General features: G+C 56.5%; 1 protein-coding gene across 10 annotated transcripts in view; it reads right to left on the bottom strand.

Annotated features, from left to right (window-relative positions):
* Positions 1-20,550, bottom strand: part of HSPG2 (heparan sulfate proteoglycan 2) — a 114,868-nt gene that overhangs the window by 22,274 nt on the left and 72,044 nt on the right. For all 10 annotated transcript variants that reach the window (XM_063701917.1, XM_055387257.2, XM_063701927.1 and 7 more), the window contains 29 exons: positions 20,257-20,487; positions 19,514-19,627; positions 17,421-17,548; positions 17,190-17,276; positions 15,607-15,665; positions 15,265-15,432; positions 14,996-15,106; positions 12,717-12,817; positions 12,447-12,627; positions 11,218-11,343; positions 10,954-11,106; positions 10,735-10,877; positions 10,279-10,414; positions 10,042-10,196; positions 9,624-9,774; positions 8,381-8,532; positions 8,162-8,294; positions 7,550-7,695; positions 7,253-7,388; positions 7,007-7,158; positions 5,821-5,956; positions 5,499-5,650; positions 4,357-4,495; positions 4,107-4,258; positions 3,422-3,557; positions 3,153-3,304; positions 2,818-2,956; positions 1,911-2,062; positions 1,571-1,718 (listed from right to left, as the gene is read on the bottom strand). In XM_063701917.1, coding sequence (XP_063557987.1) covers positions 1,571-1,718; positions 1,911-2,062; positions 2,818-2,956; positions 3,153-3,304; positions 3,422-3,557; positions 4,107-4,258; positions 4,357-4,495; positions 5,499-5,650; positions 5,821-5,956; positions 7,007-7,158; positions 7,253-7,388; positions 7,550-7,695; positions 8,162-8,294; positions 8,381-8,532; positions 9,624-9,774; positions 10,042-10,196; positions 10,279-10,414; positions 10,735-10,877; positions 10,954-11,106; positions 11,218-11,343; positions 12,447-12,627; positions 12,717-12,817; positions 14,996-15,106; positions 15,265-15,432; positions 15,607-15,665; positions 17,190-17,276; positions 17,421-17,548; positions 19,514-19,627; positions 20,257-20,487 — 4,069 coding nt within the window. The remainder of the gene's footprint in view (positions 1-1,570; positions 1,719-1,910; positions 2,063-2,817; positions 2,957-3,152; positions 3,305-3,421; positions 3,558-4,106; positions 4,259-4,356; positions 4,496-5,498; positions 5,651-5,820; positions 5,957-7,006; positions 7,159-7,252; positions 7,389-7,549; positions 7,696-8,161; positions 8,295-8,380; positions 8,533-9,623; positions 9,775-10,041; positions 10,197-10,278; positions 10,415-10,734; positions 10,878-10,953; positions 11,107-11,217; positions 11,344-12,446; positions 12,628-12,716; positions 12,818-14,995; positions 15,107-15,264; positions 15,433-15,606; positions 15,666-17,189; positions 17,277-17,420; positions 17,549-19,513; positions 19,628-20,256; positions 20,488-20,550) is intronic.

The raw sequence follows: 20,550 nt of genomic DNA, 5'->3' as shown, positions 1-20,550 counted from the left end.
ACCAGTGGGGCCAGGGCTGAGGTCTAGACACTTCCACACAGACCACTAGACCACTAATGTTTGGCAAACTCAGACAGAATGTGGCTAGGAACCCAGACTCTGGGGCCAGACTGCCTGGGTTCAAATCCCAGCTCTGCCATTGATTAGTTGTATGACCTTTGGAAAACAACTTCACCTCTCTGAGTCTCAGTTTCCCCATCTGTAAAATGGAGAGAACAATGCCATCTACCTCAAAGGGCTGTTGTGAGGATAAAATGAACTAATATGTGTAAATATGATAGGGTCCAACACCTAAGAAGTGCTGGATCATGTTTACTACTTAGCAATCCGTGTCCCCTTATCATGATTTCTGCATAGCATGTGCCCCCTGTGCTATTAATTACTGGACATTTTCCTTTCAACTGATTCACTTTAAAAAAAGCCTTAACGACACACTGGGCGCGGTGGCTCACGCCTGTAATCCCAGCACTTTGGGAGGCCGGGCCGGGCGGATCATGAGGTCAGGAGTTCGAGACCAGCCTGACCAACATGGTGAAACCCCGTCTCTACTAAAAATACAAAAATTAGCTGGGCATGGTGGAGCACACCTGTAATCCCAGCTACTCAGGAGGCTGAGGCAGGAGAATCGCTTGAACCCCAGAGGTGGAGATTGCAGTGAGCCGAGGTCATGCCACTGCACTCCAGCCTGGGCAACAGAGCAAGACTCCGTCTCAAAACAAAACAAAACAAAAAAAACCTTAACTACTTAGCCCCATCGTAAGCAAAGATTTCCAAGAAATAAGGACAGGCTTGATGTGTTTTTTTGTCCCTTATATGCCACCAGTACTAATAAAGATGTTTATTTATTTATTTATTTATTTTTGGAGACAGAGTCTCACTTTGTTCCCCAGGCTGGAGTGCAGTGGTGCAATCTCGGCTCACTGCAACCTCTGCCTCCTGGGTTCAAGTGATTCTTGTGCTTCAGCCTCTCAAGTAGTTAGGACTAACGGTACGCGCCACCATGCCCAGGTAATTTTTTGTATTTTTAGTAGAGATGGGGTTTCACCATGTTACCCAGACTGGTCTCGAACTCATGAGCTCAGGCAATCTGCCCACCTCGGCCTCCCAAAGTGCTGGGATTCAGGTGTGAGCTACCACACCGGCTCTAATAAAGATGTGTAAATCACCCTCCAATACTCGCAGAGGTGCAGTCCCAGGCTTTTGGGAACTCTATTAGATAGTAGAGTACAAGAGCACTACTACCCTTTCTTTACAGATAAGGGACAGTGACACGTGGAAAGCTGAGGTCCCTTGTGCAACATCTCCAAGTGTGGCCAGAGGAGCTGGGACTCATGCACAGATGCCAGACTCCAAAGCCTGTGCTCGCAAGGCGTGGAGAGGGACAGGAGCCACTCCACTTGAGCCGGCTCCTTGGTCCTGGGACCGTGCGGGTGGCAGGAGGTGAAGTCTGGAATCAGAGCGGCAGTTCTCGCCAAGTGCCAGAAAGTGTTTCCTTCTGCCAGTTCTGCCCCCTGGTCTCTGTCCCTTCCTCCCTCCCCCGGCCTTCCAGTCCCACTGCAGGGACCCTCACCGGGGACGTGGACAGCACTTGAGCCAGAGGCTTCGATGGTGACCAGGACTGAGGCCTCCAGGGGGCCAGAGCTGCCCATCACCCGGCACATGTATTCACCCGAGTCGGCCGGGGACACCTGGTGCAGCCGCAGCCGTGAGCCGTGGGTCTGAATAGGGGACAGGACAGAGGAAGAGAGTCAGGTGCCAGTCTGGAACTGTTGAAGGCCTGGGGCCAGGGTCTAACCTCTGACACAGGTGGGTACTGCACCCCATGGGGGCTGCTAGGTCTCCCTCTTGGCAAAGCTAGCCAGGGCCCCCACATCCAGCGGCCCTCCCACCATTTCCTGCCAGCTGCATACCTGATGGTGACTGGGGAGGCTGCCCCCACGCTTGTGCCAAGTGACCTGGGCATGGGCCTGCCCGGGGACCACGCAGTTCAGATCCAGGGTCTGCCCTTCAGCCACGTGTGAGGATGATGACTCAATTCTGATGGGCATGGAACTGCCAGGGGCTGGGGGAACAGAGATCAGTGAGTTGGCACAGCCGTTGTCAGATTTGGGAACAGGGTTGGTGGGACCCTCTGCCATAGAAAATCTCACCCCCCAGAGTAACACTAATAGTTAACACTTGGCCGGGCATGGTGGCTCATGCCTGTAATCCCAGCACTTTGGGAGGCTGAGGTGGGTGGATGACCTGAGGTCACGAGTTTGAGACTTGCCTGACCAATATGGTGAAATCCTGTCTCTACTAAAAATACAAAAATTAGCTGGGCACGGTGGCATGTGCCTGTAGTCCCAGCTACTTGGGAAGCTGAGACAGGAGAATCGCTTGAACCTGGAAGGCGGAAGTTGCAGTGAGTTGAGATCGCGCCACTGCACTCCAGCCTAGGTGACAGAGCAAGACTCCCTCTCAAAAAAAAAAAAAAATGATAATAATAGTTAACACTTATAAAGCACTTCTGGCATGCCAGGCACGCTCTAAGCACATTACATGCACTAACTCACTTAACCCTCACAAAATTCATAAACTTCCTTGATGATGGAAATGTTTTTTATCTGCACAGGCCAAGCCAGTGGCTGCAAGCCACACGTGGCTATTGAGAACTTGAAATGTTAGAAATGGGGTAGCCGTAGCCACTGAACCCACGCATCTTTCCGCTGGCCCTTGCCTGAGTACCACCAGGTCTGAGGACTCTGACCTGAAAGTTCCTTCTCCCCAGGGAACACTGTTGCCTGCATCCCTCGTCCCTTTCCTAGGCAGACTCACCAGAGGGGCTGCCGGCGCCAGGGGAGACAGAGATGACGATGGAGGCCTCCAGGGCATCGATGTTGTTGTTGGCCCGACACACATACTCGCCCGAGTCAGCCACAGACATTTGGTGCAACCGCAGGTGGGAGCCATGGGTCTGGGCGTGCGGATGGGGAAGGAGAGGGAGAGGGAGTGGAGGGACCCTGGGGTCACCAGCTGGCTCAGGCCTTCCTGCTCAGCCTATTGAGGCTGCTATCGGTCTACCCAGGGCCCAATCCGTGAGACAGGGAGCCTGCTCTGCTCACCCCAGGAGACCAAGGTTCCACCCCCGCTGCCATGGCTCCACTCTGTACCTGGTGTCGGGAGGGAAGGCTGCCCCCACGCTTGTACCATGTGATGATAGCCTGGGGCTGCCTGGCGACCACGCAGTTCAGATCCAAGGTCTGCCCTTCCACCACCACGGGGGAAGAGGACTCGATCCTGATTGGTGGGGAGACGCTGGGCACTGGGGACAGAGGGGTGTGGACCACGCAGCCAGAGTGAGATAACAGTGATGGCACCGGGGACCTCTCTGCCACCCTCTGTGCCACTTGTCTGGACCCCCTGCCCTCTCTGCTCTCACCGTGGGAGGAACCGCTGCCCTGGATGGTGACGATGAGCGAGGTCTCCCGGGAGCCTGCACCGTTACTGACGTGACACACGTACTCGCCCGAGTCTGCCGGAGTCACCTGAGGGATCCGCAGCCGGGAGCCCACGATCTGCAGGAAGCAGGTGGCAGGAGGTGTGGCAGTAGGTGTGGGCAGCTCCTCCACATCTTGGGCACTGCTGCCGCTGCCCCTGGGCTCTGGGGGCCTCCCTGCCTTGCCTCCTCAGTGGCCTTTGTGAAGCTCCCAGCATGGCATGTGGCCTGTCTCTGGGCTGGGGTGGACGTCTAGCCTTTTGTCACCCCTCCAGAAAGCCTGTTAAGGCCCTCCGGAGTGTTGACACAGTATCCTGCTGGGGCTCCCACAGCCTGCGAGCTGCCTGAGAGCAGGCAACTGTCTCATTCCATCTGGAATCTTCAGTGTCAGGCACAAGACATGGCCCGGAGCAGCTTTTCAGTGAGATTTGGTGCAGAAGTGGATCTCCCTGAGGTCAGGGAGCCTTATTTCTGTATTCTCAGCACCAGTCTAGGACCCATCCAGCAAGGATACTCAATGTTTGTTGAATGACTGAATGAGCACAGAGTGAGGTGCTGAGAGTCCCCCCTCTTCCCATTGGGGGTTGGCGTGCCCTGCTTTTGCCCTCCCCACCTGCTGGCCCTGTACCTGGTGCCGGCTGGGTAAGCTGCCTCCACGCTTATACCAGGTGATGGTGTGGGGAGCCTGGCTGGCAACCAGGCAGTTGAGGTCCAGGGTGTGTCCATTGGCCAGGGAGGCTGAGGAGGACTCAATGCGGACGGGGTACGCCACACCCTGGGCTGGGAGGGTGAGATGTAAGGCAGGGTGTGGGAGCTGCTGAGGGTGCAGTCGGGGTCCCCCAGCCCTCCACCATTTGCATGACCCCCGAGACACTCACAGTGGGAGCCACTAAGGCGCTGCTGGATGGTGACAAGGACTGAGGCTTCCTGGGTACCTGAGCTGCCGACCACACGGCACACGTACTCCCCTGAATCAGCTGGGGTCACCTGGAGCAGGCGTAGCCTCGAGCCATGCACCTGGGAGGGTCAGGAGGGAGGAGGCAGGCTCAGAGCTGGGCACTGCGGCTCATGCCAAGCTCCTGTTCCCTTCCCTGGTGCCACTCCCAGCCCAGCCAGCTGGAACTCGATGGAAACTCTTCCAGGGAAAACCACCTTCTCCCTTCCTATCTCCCGCCCCAGTGTCAGGACTGGGTCTAGCGTCCCACCTCACCCATGCCAGGGACGACTGAGACTTGGCACCAGAGAAAAGTGGGGACCAGTGTTTGTTGACATGCTACAGGGGAGATGAGGTAGGCAGCATGAGCCCATTTGGCCCCTCACTCTGACCCCCAAGGCCTGGCCATCAGCTCTGGATCACTGTCCCTGTCCTTCACATGGGGAAGGGGGACTCTTGTCCAGGAGCGGGGTGGTCGACCAGAGGAGCCCCAGTGAGCTGCCACATCCCATCAATTCTAGACACACATTTCAGTGTCTCCAAAATCAAGATGCATCTACAATGAATAACCTTACAAATGGAAGCTTTTTCTTAGAGGTACATAAAATCATAGGACACTGAGGGTCAGGGAATCAAGTGACAAGTGACTGGCCTAAAGTCACACAGCATGCAAGTAGCGGAACAGTGTCTGAACTCGAACATGCCTGAGTTCAAAGCCTATTTTTTTTTTTTTTTTTTTTTTTGAGACGGAGTCTTGCTCCGTCGCCCAGGCTGGAGTGCAACGACACGATCTTGGCTCACTGCAACCTCCGCCTCCCGGGTTCAAGCGATTCTCCTGCCTCAGCCTCCTGAGTAGCTGGGATTACAGGCGCGCACCACCATGCCCGGCTAATTTGTGGATTTTTTGTAGAGATGGGGTTTCATTATGTTGGTCAGGCTGGTCTCAAACTCCTGACCTCGTGATCTTCCCGCCTTGGCCTCCCAAAGTGCTGGGATTACAGGCGTGAGCCACTGGGCCCGGTCAAGCCTATGCTCTTGTACTGCAGCTACAGGGTCCTTCAGGCTTCCTTAGCTCCTGCCTCCTACCTGGTGCCAGGCCGGGAGGCTGCCCCCACGCTTGTGCCATGTAACCTGGGCATGGGCCTGACCAGCAACGAGGCAGTTCAGATCCAGGGTCTGCCCTTCAGCCACATGCGAAGATGATGACTCAATCCGGACTGTGGGGGTGACCCCAAGTGCTGGGGACAGAGGGCAAAGTGTCAGTAGCCGGCTAGGAGGTGAGATGAGATGGGGCTCCTGGTCTCAAGGCAGGTGCAGTCTGCGGCTTGGCCTCCTGATCCTGCCGTTGCAAGAGTGGGGAGCCTCCCACCCTGGGTCCCCAGCCCTGCCCTCCCTGAGAGCTACTCACCAGGCACTGAGCCCGCAGGCTCAATGGTCACCAGGACAGAGGCCTCTAGAGGCACGGAGCTGCCCAACACTCGGCACACGTACTCGCCTGAGTCGGCAGGGGACACTTGGTAGAGTCTCAGCAGGGAGCCGTGGGTCTGGCCAGAATGGGGGTGAGTCAGAGGGAGCCCTCAGGAGACCCCTGTTCCTATAACCTGCAACCCTGCCTCACTCTGACCCCCAAGGCCTGGTCATCAGCTCTGGATCAGTTTCCCTGTCCTTCACATGGGGAAGGGGGACTCTTGTCCAGCAGCGGGGTGGTAGACCAGAGGAGCCCCAGTGAGCTGGGTACACACTCACACCACATCCCATCAATTCTAGACACACATTTCAATGTCTCCAAAATCAAGATGCATCTACAATGAATAACCTTACAAATGGAAGATTTTTCTTAGAGGTACATAAAATCATAGCGGATCTTGCAATCAGTGGTATCCTAAATTCTACAAAATATGGTAACAACAATAGCTAATGGCATTATAGTAAAATATTAACAGCTAAGAGTACTTTCTGTGAGCCTAAGCTCTGAGGATTTTGCATATATTTTAATCTTTAAGATAATTCTGTAAGGTACTTTTTTTTTTTTTTTTTTTGAGACTGAGTGTCGCTCTGTTGCCCAGGCTGCAGTGCAATGGCATGATCTTGGCTCACTGCAGCCTCCGCCTCCCGGGTTCAAGCGATTCTCCTGCCTCAGCTTCCCGAGTGGCTGGGATTACAGGTGCCTGCCACCACGCCCGGCTAATTTTTATATTTTTAATAGAGATGGGGTTTCACCATACTGGCCAGGCTGGTCTCGAACTCCCGACCTCAGGCGATTCGCCCACCTCGGCCTCCCAAAGTGCTGGGATTACAGGCGTGAGCCACCACACCCGGCTGGTACGTACCATTATTACCATTTTATAGGCCCTGAAACTATAGCACAGAAAGGTTAAGTAACTTGTCCGAGGTCACAAGCTAAGTGGTGGAGCCAGAATTCACACCCAGGTTAGTCAGTCCTAGATTCTGGTTTCTAACCACTGCACTATACATCTGTGCAATGGGGTCCAGGGCTTCCTGATCTCAGGGGAGCCTCTAGCCCTCCCCCAATAACCTCTGCCACCCAGGGACCCGCTTCCTCTTCTTGGCCTGTCTGTCCTCCAGTCCCATACCTGGTGCCGGACAGGGAGGCTGCCCCCACGCTTGTGCCATGTGACCTGGGCATGGGACTGCCCGGGCACCACGCAGTTCAGATCCAGGGTCTGCCCTTCGGCCACTTGTGAGGAGGAGGGCTCAATGCGGATGGGCTGAGTGCTGCCGGCAGCTGAGGGATAAGATGGTCACTGGGTCACTCCTGTTCTCTGAAGCCACTCCAGCCTGTTCTCTGCATCCCAGCCCAGCCTGGTGGCCCCACTCACGGTAGGCTAAGTTGGCCCCCTGGGTCCCAGTTACTGTGACCGTGATGGAGGCCTCCATGCCGTTGCTGGCCCGGCAGACGTACTGTCCCGCATCGGCAGGTGAGGCCTGGAAGATGTACAGGCGGGAGCCACGAACCTGGGCAGCCGTGGGCAGAGGTGTGAGGGAGGCTTCCCGGAGGCCAGCAGATGCCCCACCCCTGTCCCCCCGATCTAGGAAGTGCCAGCCCCTCAGCCTAGGGGCCAGGATCCTGCAACCCACTGTCCATGGCCCCGTCCCACATTCTTGGTGCCCTGTACCTGGTGACGGGCAGGGAGGCTGCCCCCACGCTTGTACCATGTGACCTGGGCATGGGCCTGCCCTGCCACCACACAGCTCAGATCCAGGGTCTGCCCCTCGGCCACTGTGGAGGATGAAGACTCGATCCTGACAGGTGGGACGGGTCCTGCAGCAGTGGGGATGGGAGTGAGAGTTGTAGATGCTCCTGAGATGAGAGGGCAGGGGTTGCCCACCCTGCAGCTAGCTCAGCCCAGGGTTTCAAGGCCAGATCCAGCTTTTCAGGCATCTGGGGGCCTGGACTTGATGCCCTCAGCTCAGCAACCCTGATGGGAGGACCAGGGCATGGGCCACGCCTTGCAGAGGGGAGTGAGGAAGTGAGAGAGATGAGGGCAGAGATGAGTTGGAGAGAGGAAGAGGAGATGGGAGGGGACGCCTGAGGAGTCATGTGGCCAAAGCGAAGTGTGATGGGAAGGCGGTGGTTACCCTGACAGGTGGAGTCGGCCTGGGCAGGGCCCTGCAGCCAGCTCCAGTGTGGGCCTTCTGCCCCGTCAGCAACAGGGATCCCTTGGATCTCACCACCCTGGAGGCCTCTCTGCCTCCTCCAGCTTTCCATGTCACTGGGAGTCACTCACCAGGGATGACAGAGGCTTCGATGGTGACCAGGACTGAGGCCTCTAGGGGGCCGGAGGTGCCCACCACACGGCACACATACTCGCCTGAGTCGGCCGGGGTCACCTGGTGCAGCCGCAGCAGCGAGCCGTGGGTCTGTGTGCAAATGGGGTGGGTTGGGAGGGGGTTGGAACAGTCCCATCCAGCCCCTCAAGCAAGGTGGTCCCGCGGGGCTGCCATACCTGGTGCCGGGCAGGGAGGCTGCCCCCACGCTTGTGCCACGTGACCTGGGCGTGGGCCTGCCCAGGCACCACGCAGTTCAGATCCAGGGTCTGCCCTTCAGCCACGTGTGAGGAGGAGGGCTCGATGCGGATGGGCTGGGTGCTGCCGGGCACTGGACACAGAGCGGCTGCTCAGAGGCCTGAACTCTTGGGCTGTAACCTGTAGCCCTGGGGCAGAAGGCTCTGGGCTGTGACCAGGCCCTAGTGGGGACGGCCGACAGGTGGCCTTTCTGGGACTAGGGCCACACCCTTCTGCCTCCACATGGCCAGCCGAATATGGCTTCTTCCCTCCCCAGCCTCTAACCACAAGCTGGAGGCCCATTGACCCACCCATGACTTCTTGATGATGAGCTCCTCTGGCCCATAGGGAACCAGCAAGCTTTACTACCCAGGCTGCGCCCAAGGATGCGGATGACAGTGAGACACCTCCCTTCTACAGGACGTCTTCTGTGTGCTCACAAGTACTTTCCATAGACACTGTCTCATTTAAACCACACCAGGACTGGCCAGGCGCGGTGGCTCATGCCTATAATCCCAGCACTTTGGGAGGCCGAGACGGTCGGATCACGAGGTCAGGAGATCGAGACCATCCTGGCTAACACGGTGAAACCCCGTCTCTACTAAAAAACATACAAAAAATTAGCCGGCCTGGTGGCAGGTGTGCCTGTAGTCCTAGCTACTCGGAAGGCTGAGGCAGGAGAATGGTGTGAACCCGGAAGGCGGAGCTTGCAGTGAGCCGAGATCACGCGCCACTGCACTCCAGCCTGGGTGACAGAGCGAGACTCCCTCTCAAAAAAATAAAATAAAATAATAAAAAAACCATACCATGACCAAGCAGGTGGGCGGTACTGCTCCATTTCATAGATGAATCTGAGGCCCCAAAAGTTAAAAGCAGTTCAAGGTTGCTAAGGGGCAGATCTGGGATTTGAACCAGGTCAGCCGACTCCCAGCTTAGTGTTCAACCCGGACACTCTGCTGCTTCCTGACAAATTCTGAAACAGTCACTTATAGGGAGCCCAGGTAAGCTGGACCAGCCTTAACCTCCCTCCCGTCCACTCAACCTCATCCTCTCTCTGAGCAGGCACTGAAGGGTCAAAGCCTGCCTGGAATGCCCCCCTGTCCTGGTCCCACTGAAGAAGCCACAGGCATCTTCCTTGGGAGCTCCTAGGGCTCAGCCCCGGCCCAGCCACACCTGGCTCCTCACCTGGGGTGTAGCTGGGGCCAGAATGGGTGCCGTGGAGGACAGACACAGTAATGGAGGCTTCCTTGGGGCCCAATCCATTCTCCACACGGCACACATATTCTCCAGAATCAGCTGGTGAGACCTGGGGGAGCCGCAGACGGGAGCCGTGCACCTGGGCCAGGAAGAGCCAGAGGTACGTGAGGACAGGGACGGGGGCTATTGTCACCACTCCCTCAGCCTCAGTGATTCATTCAAACTCTCACTGGCTCTGCTCTGAGCCATCCCATGCTAGAAACTGGCAGGGAGGGAGATAAGGCCTGGCTTCTGCTGGTGGAACATGTGGGGCAGTGTGCCGCCTCCCCCGCCCAGCGTACAGGCCCCGCCTCCGCCACAGCCCCTGCACCCTGGGTCCCCTGCCATAGGCTCAGGGCCCACATACCTGGGTGTGGGGAGGCAGGCTACCCCCTCGCCTGTACCAGGTGACCTGGGCATGGGCTGACCCTGCCACCACACAGTTGAGGTCGAGTGTTTGCCCTTCTGTCACAGAAGGCGATGAGGACTCAATCTTGACCGGCGGTGGGCTGGCATCTGAGGCTGGGGCCAGAGTAGGGGTCAGCAGGCCCCAGGGGAGCCCTGGCTTGCCCTCCGCACCCCTCCGTTCCCAGAGAGTCCACACCTGAAAGGACAACCACTTGGATCCGGGCCTGGGCAGTGCCTGCAGGGCTGGTGGCCACGCAGAGGTAAAAGCCGGCGTCAGCAGTCGTGATGGCTGGGATGAGCAGTGTCGCGATGTCTGTGCGCTCTGACCGGGCCTGCCATGGGTGAGATGGGTCAGCTGCCCCAGAGGCAGCTGGACAACGGCTGGCCAGGGGGACAGATAGGGCATAAAAGGGAGAGGCAGGTGCAGGGCCAATATTAGGGCCCAGTGGGGCATGAAGGAGGACAAACACCAGGCAGCCAAGAGGACGGCAGGGGCTCCCTGCTGGGACGCAGGGGCAGGAGACCACCATCTTGGAGGTGAAGGGAGCCACAGAGGAGGAGGTGGGGTAGGGCGTGAAGGGGGAGGGAAGGTGGCTGGGACTCTCTGCAGAGCCTGTGGGCCTCCTCCTCCTGGGTGGGCCCATCTCCTCACCTGTGGTGGGAGGCTGCCCCCTTCCTTCCTCCAGGTGATGGTGGCGCTAGGCACGCCTGCAGCCCTGCAGTACAGCCTGACAGTGCGGCCTTCGTGGACCTGGGTCCTCTCTGGGCTCACTTGGACTCTGGGCCCACCGCCCCCTGCAGACAGAGTCCTGTGAGAACACGCCCTGGGCTGAGCACACTCCCGGCCCCCACCCTGAGCCCGGCCTCTCACCATGCACGTGGAGCACAGCCCTGGCCACCTGCTGCCCAGCGCTGCTGTGGGCTCGGCACAAGTACTGGGCCTGATCCGTGGGCTCGACCGCTGGCAGGCGCAGGATGCCGCCGTGGATTTGTGCCTTTGCAGGGAGCTGGCCGCCGGGGCCCCCTGACGAGTAGACATGGGGTCAGCACCCACCAAGCCTGCTCAGAGTCCTGCCCCTCCCCTCCCACACCCAGGAGAGTCAGGCCCTGAATGTCATTCCCATCACGGCCTCACCTGTCCACTCGAGGGTGGGCGTGGGGCTCCCTGTGGCGCTGCAGCGGAACTCCGCCAGTTGCCCAGGCTGCACTGTGAGCTGTGGCGGATGGATGGAGACCACGGGGGCGGACAAGGTGCCCGAGGCTGACAAGGGAGGAAAAGGAACATGCACTCAGGGTGGGGAGTGTCATCTGACTCACACAACAGTCCTGCTGCCTACTTTCTCTGCTTCCAGGCTAGCCCTCCACGGCCATCTGTGCACACAGGAGCCAGAGGGAGCTTGGGAAATGTCAACAGGACCTTGTGACCTCCCACCTTGAGACCTGTCCATGACTCCCTGTTGCTTTTAGAATAAAATCCAAAATTCCTACCCTGATCCACCACATACTCCATGCTCTCCCGTCTGCCCACACCCGTCCTCCCTCCCACAGCCCCAGCCACGTGGTCTCTGCTGTTCCTCAAACATAGCAATGTGCTCCTGCCTCAGGGCCTTGCCATGTGCTGCTCCCTCTGCCAAGAACACTCTGCCAACTCTCTAACTTGCTCAATGCCTACCTTTCCTTCAGGTCTCAGCTTAGGTGTCACCTCCTCAGAGAGGCCCTCCCTGACTGCCCTATCTAGAGTAGCCCTTGCCTCTCCCACCTTGTTTTATTTTATTTATTTTTCTGAGATGGATTCTTGCTCTGTCACCCAGGCTGGAGTGCAGTGGCGCGATCTCGGCTCACTGCAACCTAAGCCTCCCGGGTTCAAGCGATTCTCCTGCCTCAGCCTCCTGAGTAGCTGGGATTATAGGCACCTGCCACCACACCCAGCTAGTTTTTGTATTTTTAGTAGAGACAGGGTTTCACCATGTTGGCCAGGCTGGTCTGGAACTCCTGACCTCAAGTGATCCACCTGCCTCAGCCTCCCAAAGTGCTGGGCTTACAGGTGTGAGCCACCGCTCCTGGCCTTCTCCCACCTTGTTTCTTGCTTTCTCGTCATTCCTAGCCTGGCACTCATCGCCATGTGTAGTTATCTTGCTTGTTCATTTATTCCCATGCTTATGGTCTCCCTGCCTAGGACGTGTACTTCAGGAGGACCGAGATACTGTACATGCTTCTCTCCCCTGCTTCTGCAGAGCCTAGACCAGGACCAGGCATGCAGCAGGTGCTCAGAAATGATCAGCAGAATGAAGAAATGCTGTGCTAATTCTGGTGGGAATGGGGGAGAGCCAGGGTGGGAGAATCAGGTATAGATGGGAGGTGTACCCTGCACATGTAGAGTGGCTGTGCCCTGGTCCATGGCAAACATGTTGGAGCCGGTGCACACGTAGGTGCCTGCATCACTCAGCTGGACGTTGCGAATGGTCAGGATGCCATTGAAATCCATGGCTCGGGTGGGCAGTTTCCCGTTGTGCAGGCGGGTCCACACCAGGGTATAGGCTGGGGACTGCAGGGCAAGGCGAAAGGGGGTCATGGGTGGGGCTCAGAGACCCCAGAAGACAGACTTCCTCCATCCCCACTCCCTGACCTGCACACCTTGCTTTTGGCTGTGCAGATGAAGGTGACGTCAGCTCCGGGGCGCACGCTCTGGCTCCGCTGCTCCTCCACTGTCACTGTGATGGGCTTGCTTGGAGCCTCTGCAGGGATGGGAAGCCCCCCTGTGAGCCGGTGCTGGCTAGGCCCCGGTCCTGTGGCCACTTTGTCTTTCTCCATAACCTCTAGGCATCACTTCCTTCCTGGTCCAGCCTAGCTCTCATTCTACCCCCTGGCACCTCCCTCCCCCATTCTGGCTGAACCCCACCATCCCCACCCTCCTTGCCAGCACAGAGTGGCCACAGGATGTGGTTGGGGAACATCACACCATGGGTCTACTTGGCTCCAGTTCCTGATCACAGACCACAATGAGCTCCTGACACATCACACCTCACTCCAACTGGGTTTCTCCGTCTGGTTTGAGTTTCTATCCCCCCAAAACAACTATTTCACACCTCCTCCCATCTCCTCCAGCCTCTCCAACCACCCTTCCACTTTCTTAGCTAGTGGCGCTGACACACACTTATGGAGAAAATAGAAACAACAAGTCAGGAGTTTTCCCAGCCTCTCAAATCTACCAGCTCTCTAGATACTGGTCCCTGAAGGACAAGCCCCTTCTCCTGCCCTCACCCCATCCCACTGCTGCGCCTGAGTGCCACCCCTCCCCGGGGCTTCTTCTGCTCTCGCGACATCAGCGTCTCCTCCTTCTCATGCGATCACTTCGGTCCAGAGTGCATTCTAGGATTTCCCATTTCCGAAAACTCCCCCTTGACCTCATGCTCTCGCAGTCAATGACCCACTTCCTGGCCTCCCTTCAGAGCCAAGACTCTTGCAGGAGTTGTCCACACTCGCTGCCTTCCCACCCATGCGTCACCTCCTTCCAATCTGGTTTCTATCCCTTCTCTCCACTGAAAACCGCTCTTGTCAAAGCATGACCTCCAAGGGCTATTTCTCTGCCCTTATGTGACTTCCCAGCAGGGAGGCTGCCCTGAAAGCCCTTTTCCCTCTGATTCCCATGATGCCCCCTGTCTCTTCCTGCCTCATGGGTGCACTCTCTCAGGCTCTTCCTGCCCTTCCTCTTCCATTTGACATGTTCACACTGGAGCTCCTCGGGACTCTGGGCTGGGGCCCTGTCCTCGGGCCACACTCTCCCTAGGTGACTTCATCCTGTCCCATAGCTTTGAACACCATCCCTGTGCCAACAGCAACCAGACTCATTTCTCTGGCTGGGGCCTCTTACCGGAGTTCAGACTCACATACCCAAATGCCTGCCTGGTGGACTCAATGAGATATCTTCCCAAACGTCTCAGACTAACACGTCCAAAACAAACTTGCGATTATCTCTGACCTGTTTGTAGCCTGTGCTGCTGGTGGCCTAGCCATGCTTCCCACCCCCCGTGCCCACCTGCCTGACTTCTGCCAGCCACTGCACTTCTTTGCATTGAGGGTTTTCTCAGGCCACTGGAGCCCACAGTGCACACCCATGGGTGGGACAGATGTGCAGGGGACTTGATGCTCCCAGAATAGGTCTCAGTCAATGACTGACAGAAGCTGGCCTAGACATACTGCAGCTCCTTGGACCCCAGGGCAGGGTGACTTTGAGGTGCGTGGTTTACACTGGCTCCCTTTAAAAGCTTCCTCGGTTGTACTAAGCAACAACTGCTCACGGTGGCAATCTGCTTGATGACACAGCCTTTATGGACGCCCTCCCATCCCTGTCTCACTTTTCCCTGGACGCCAGGGCAGGGTGACTCTGAGGTGCATTATTATTATTATTATTTTAAGACAGAGTCTTGCTCTGTTGCCCAGGCTGGAGTGCAGTGGCGCAATCTTGGCTCACTGCAACCTCCACCTCCCGGGTTCAAGCAATTCTCCTGCCTCAGTTCTCCCGAGTAGCTGGGATTATAGGTGTGTACCACCATGCCCAGCTAATTTTTTCATTTGTACTAGAGACAGGGTTTTACCATGTTGGCCAGGCTGGTCTCGAACTCCTGACCTCATGATCTGCCCACCTTGGCCTCCCAAAGTGTTGGGATTATAGGCGTGACCCACCGTGCCCGGCCCACCCTTTTCTTTTGCCCTCACCGACCAGTCAAGTCCTGCTGATCCTACCTCTAAAATGAGTCTTGAATCTGCCACCTCTCCTCATCTCCATGGCTGCTGACCTTGTCCGGGCAACCACTGCCCCCTCCCAGCAGGTGAATGCACCATCTGCCTGAATCTGCAGCCTGCAGCCCAGCCCAGGACAGGCAGTCTTGGTTACAGGGGGCGTAGGGACTCACCAGTGACCAGCAGCTCTGCCCGGCTGGTATTGGATTGGTGGAGATTACGGCAGGTGCAAATGTAGACCCCAGCATCCGAGGGCTGGACGCTGGGGAAGTGGAGCTCGGAGCCTGGTGGGGAGGAGACAAGAGCTTGTTGGTGCAGATACACTCTTTCTCACATCCAGCCCCATGCGCAAGGACAGCATCCCACTAGGGCAGGGACAGGCCCCTGCCTCCCCTCCCACTGGGATGGCTCTTGGGGCTGAGGAGCCTAGGGCCATGGGTACCTTGATGTCGCTGCTGGGTGCCGCTGGGCACAGGCCGCCCATCCTCACGGGACCAATAGAAGTAGTGGGGTGGGCTCCCACTGACCTGGCACCGCAGGGAGTGGGAGCCACCTTGGGGCACTATGCTTCGAGCAGGATGGACCTCGACCACCAGTGGGGCTTGGTTTGCTGGGGGTGGGGGCCGGGACAGGAAGGGCCTTTCAGCATTGTCTTCAATATCTCTGCTCTCCCAAAAGCTGGGGTACCCCACCCTCAGCCCTGTCCCCAGACCCAGTATCCCCCAGATTCCCAGGGCTCCCTGCCTTGCCCATCGTCCCCATCCTGGGCCATGGTCCCACTTACTCTCTGGCAGGCACCGGCCCCCTTGCACACTGGGGTTACCCACGTAACCTGGGCCACACCTGTAAGGGGGAACAAGGGCCGGCAATGTCAGGCCTCAAGGGCCCCAGTGCCTCATGGTGGACTTGGGGAGCCAGAAGCTCAGCAGGCCGCCCAATGTCAGGTGAGGAGGCTCGGAGCTCTGGAAGCACTTTGGGGACTAGACAGGCCCCAACGCAGGGTGCTGGTGAACTGAGAAAGGGGAGTGTAAGGGAGTGTTAGCAGGTTGGGTGATGAGAGAGATAAGGTCTCTATTCTCCAGAGAAATTCATTCAGCAAACGTCCATTTTTTTTTTTTTTTTGAGACAGATTCTCGCTCTGTCACCCAGGCTCGAGTGCAGTGGTGCGATCTCGGCTCACTGCAAGCTCCGTCTCCGGGGTTCCCACCATTCTCCTGCCTCAGCCTCCCGATTAGCTGGGGCTGCAGGTGTGCGCCACCACACCCAGCTAATTTTTTGTATTTTTAGTAGAGGCAGGATGTGCTAGTCAGGATGGTCTCGATCTCCTGACCTCATGATCCGCCCACCTCAGCCTCCCAAAGTGCTGGGATTATAGGCATGAGCCACCACGCCTGGCCAGCAAACGTCCATTAAGCAATGACTGAATGCCAGGCATGTGCTATAGGTGTTGGAAATACAACAATGAATGTGATGAAGTCCCTGGTCTGTGGGACTTACTAGTTGGGAACCCAACATGGAAATTCTACATGAAAATGAGAGTGCAGGAAGCATATCAGGGCTGTGCGGGTGCAGAGGAGGGCACTGGCCCAGCCTGGAGAGCCAGGGAGGCTTCCAAGAGGATGGGACTTCTCGTATTACCTCAGAGCAGGCTGTACTTTTCTTTCAGATAACTTATCATGGTTTGTAAATACACATTTGCACAATTACTTTTTCCCTGTCTTATCTTCTATTAGGGCTGATCTCTTATTAGGTGGCAGACTCCGTAAGGGCTGGGGTGGAATCTGTTCTGTTCACTCCATTATCTCCAACACCTCAGCACACAGCGTGGTACACAGGAGCTGCTTGATAAAAATTTGCTGAATGAGTGAATGAAGCTGGGTCTGAAGGCTAAGGGGAAGTTAGCCAGGAATGGGTGGTTTGGGGTGAAGACTGTTCCATGCAGAGGGAACAGCATAAGCAAGGCCTGAACATCAAGAATTCAAAAAGTGGCTGGGCATGGTGGCTCACGCCTGTAATCCCAGCACTGAGGCAGGAGGACTGCTTGAGCCCAGGAGTTTAAGACCAGCCTGGGCAACACAGTGAGACCCTGTCTCAGTTTAAAAAAAAAAAAAAAAGAAACAGCATTTAAAAAGTTAAGCCCAGCTAAAGTACAGAGTTGGGTGTCAGAAGTGGGATGAGACTGCTACAGTAAAGCTGCCTAAGGAGGGTGGGCTTGTCCCAAGAGCAATGAGGTGTCTTAGAAGTGTTTGAGGCAGGGAAGGAGCAAAATCCTAGAAGAGACTTTTCTGAGCAACACCCTTTAAGGCTCTCACTTGGGAGTCCACCATTTGTCCTCCACCCTCCCCCTACTTCTGTTTACAAACTTACTGCTCACAGTACTGGCCAGTGTAGCCGGGTTCGCAGGCCGTGCAGCGGTACCCGCCGGCTCCCAGGCTCTCACAGGTGCGGGAAAACCTGGGATCGGGGAGGCAAAGGTCAGGTCATGGGAAGCCCAATCTCCATCTTGCTCCCTTCACTTCTGCCCCAAAAGCCAGTGCAACACCTTCCATTCATTCCCCAGTGGAAGTATGTCCTTGGGCCTTGAGCTAGGGTACCCACATGTTCTCTGGGTTGGTCAGTGGGCAGGCACACGGCTGGCAGTCCTCAGGCGTCCCGGCTGTGGCATCTCCGTAGTAGCCAGGGGCACAAAGCTCGCAGAACTCCCCTGCGGCATTGTGCTGGCATTGCTGCAGGGCACAAGGAGGGCAGGCACCAGCCATTAGGCCAAATTTACCAGAAGCCTTTCAGGGTTGTAATCCCTTGATCTAGAAATTCCAAGTTTGTGAACTCATCTTAAAGAAAGAATCATGGAAGGGCACAAAGATTTCATTACAAGGACACTCATCTCCGTGGTGTTTATAAAAAGCAAAATGGGCTGGGCACAGTGACTCATGTCTGTAATCCCAGCACTCTGGGAGGCCGAGGCGGGTGGATCACCTGAGGTCCGGAGTTCAAGGCCAACTGGCCGACACGGTGAAACCCCATCTCTACTAACAAATACAAAAATTAGCTGGGTATGGTGGTGTGCGTCTGTAGTCCCAGCTACTCAGGAGGCTGAGGCAGGAGAGTTGCTTGAATCCAGGAGGTGGAGGTTGGAGTGAGCCGAGATTGCACCACTGCACTCCAGCCTGGGCAACAGAGCGAGACTCCATCTCAAAAAAAAAAAGCTAGAAACAAACCTAAACATCCATGAATAGGGAATTGGATAAATTAAAAAGTACATCCATCCAAATAGCTGTCAAAAAGGGTGATGCTAATTCTATTTTCTCCCTAAGTACCTGTGATAGCAAAGGAAAGGTATACACTCAGGTATTTGGGGGCAGAGCATTAAAAATGTGTATTGTCAGCCGGGCACAGTGGCTCACGCCTGTAATCCCAGCACTTTGGGAGGCCGAGGTGGGTGGATCACCTGAGATCAGGAGTTTGAGACCAGCCTGCCAACATGGTGAAATCCCATCTCTACTAAAAATACAAAAATTCGCCAGGCATGGTGGCAGATGCCTGTAATCCCAGCTACTCCGGAGGCTGAGGCAGGAGAATGGCGTGAACCCAGGAGGTGGAGCTTGCGGTGAGCCGAGATTGTGCCATTGCACTCCAGCCTAGGTGACAAAAGCGAGACTCCATCTCAAAAAAAAAAAAAAAAAAAAAAAAAGAGGCTGGGCGTGGTGGCTCACACCTGTAATCCCAGCACTTTGGGAGGCCAAGGCGGGTGGATCACAAGGTCAGGAGATCGAGACCATCCTGGCTGACACAGGTGAAACCCCGCCTCTACTAAAAATACAAAAAATTAGCTGGGTGTGGTAGCGGGAGCCTGTAGTCCCAGCTACTCGGGAGGCTGAGGCAGGAGAATGGCGTGAACCCAGGAGGTGGAGCTTGCAGTGAGCCCAGATGGCGCCACTGCACTCCAGCCTGGGCGACAGAGCGAGATTGTCTCGAAAAAAAAAAGAAAAAGAAAATACGTGCATCCTCATAAAAGCATGTGGGTTACAGATTCTCCTCCAAAGAGATTCACGTTTGTGGTATCAACAATAGGGTGTTCCTTGCTCCAAGTTTAGGTTATGGCTGTCAACCACCTGCCCTTTCACTGCGTACCCTGGGGGGCTATATACATGCTACTCTGAAAAGTCAAGGTATAAAAAATATACGTAATGAGCCCAGGCACAGTGGCTCATGTCTGTAGTCCCAGCTACTCGGGAGGCTGAGGCATGAGATTCACTTGAACCCAGGAGGCAGAACGAGACTGAGACCCTGTCTCAAAAAAAAAAAAAAAGTAAAAAGGCCAGGCGTGGTGGCTCACGCCTGTAATCCCAGCACTCTGGGAGGCTGAGGCGGGTGGGTTGCTTGAGCTCAGGAGTTTAAGACCTTCTGAGCAACAAAGTGAGACCCCATCTGTATTAGATAAAAAAATTTTTTTTAAGAAAAAGAAAAAAATAGTAAAGAACCAAAGTTTTCTTTACACAGAAGGATGTTATTCCATAGCTCTGGCCACCCCACCATCCCCGGTGACCTGGCCTGCTGACCCAGGTGCTTTGAACCACAGGCCATGCCCCATGATCCTGATCCCCTGGATTGATGCCTGCCTTGTCCAGCCCTGGTCCCCCACCCAGGCCCAGCTGAGCTGACCCCCTGTCCTGGCCTCGCTTGCAGCTCACCGAGCAGGCCCCAGTCTCTGGGTGGCACAGGTCTGAGTGGCCATTGCATTCACATAGCTCGCAGTGGCCGAGGTAGAGCCCACTCCCGGTGCGCGTGTAGCCGGGGGCACAGTCCTAGGGGCAGAGAGGAAGGTTGGCTTCTGTTCCCAACGTGCCCCACCCACAGCCAGCAGACCCAGAACCCCTCCCTCCAGTGTCCTCCCAGGGGTGACCCTGGAACATCACAGGCTGGCGCCCCTCCTTCCCCACTTCTGCTCAGTCTGTCCTCCCACCCACGGCCCTCTCCCAGTCCACACTGTTCACCTCTGGGAGGCATCTCTATGCTGTGCTTTGGGCCGGAGTAATCTGTGTTTCTGAATTGGCTCCCTGTCTCTGGTGGGCCCCCTCAAGGGCATGAACTGGGTTTTAACCCCTGGAGAGTGTGGCCCAAACGTGAGGCTGCACTGCCCAGTGGTTAGGACATGCTAGGCTTTGGAGTCAATCAGACCCAGGTTCAAATTAGTTTCTGCCACACATTAGCCGTGTGCCCTTGGGACACACTCACCCCTCAGCACCTCTATTTTTTTACCTGTTAAAGGGGATAATGATATGTAACTCAGGGCCGTCGGGACGAATACATGCAGGGCCCAGATGCAGGGGTCATTATAGTTATGATGGTAATCAAGGCTGCGGCGACGCCGGCTGATTTGCTTGCTGATGCCTCTGTGCCTGTGCAGAGGTGGTGGAGCTGGCCACACACTCACCTGGCAGGAAAGACCGATGTAGCCTGGCGGGCAGCGGCACTCCTCCACCTCGAGGGCGCGGGGTCCGTTTGAGGGCCCCGGCTGGGCGACCTCCAGGCTGACTGCGCTGATGCTGGCCGCCAGCGGCACGGAGGAGAACGTGGCCCGGATCAGGAGCTCATCCAGGTCGGCCAGTGCCATCAGGAGGTGCTCGCGTGTGGCCGGCTGCCCATCGGGCCGGCGCCAGAATTCCTGGGTTGGGGGTGGCAACGTGGGCGGGGGCAGTGGGCTTTGTGGGCTGCTCCTACAGTTACC

Source organism: Gorilla gorilla, chromosome 1 (genome assembly GCF_029281585.2).
Source record: "Gorilla gorilla gorilla isolate KB3781 chromosome 1, NHGRI_mGorGor1-v2.1_pri, whole genome shotgun sequence".
Lineage (NCBI taxonomy): Eukaryota > Metazoa > Chordata > Mammalia > Primates > Hominidae > Gorilla > Gorilla gorilla.
This window is presented reverse-complemented; position numbering and strand designations above follow the sequence as displayed.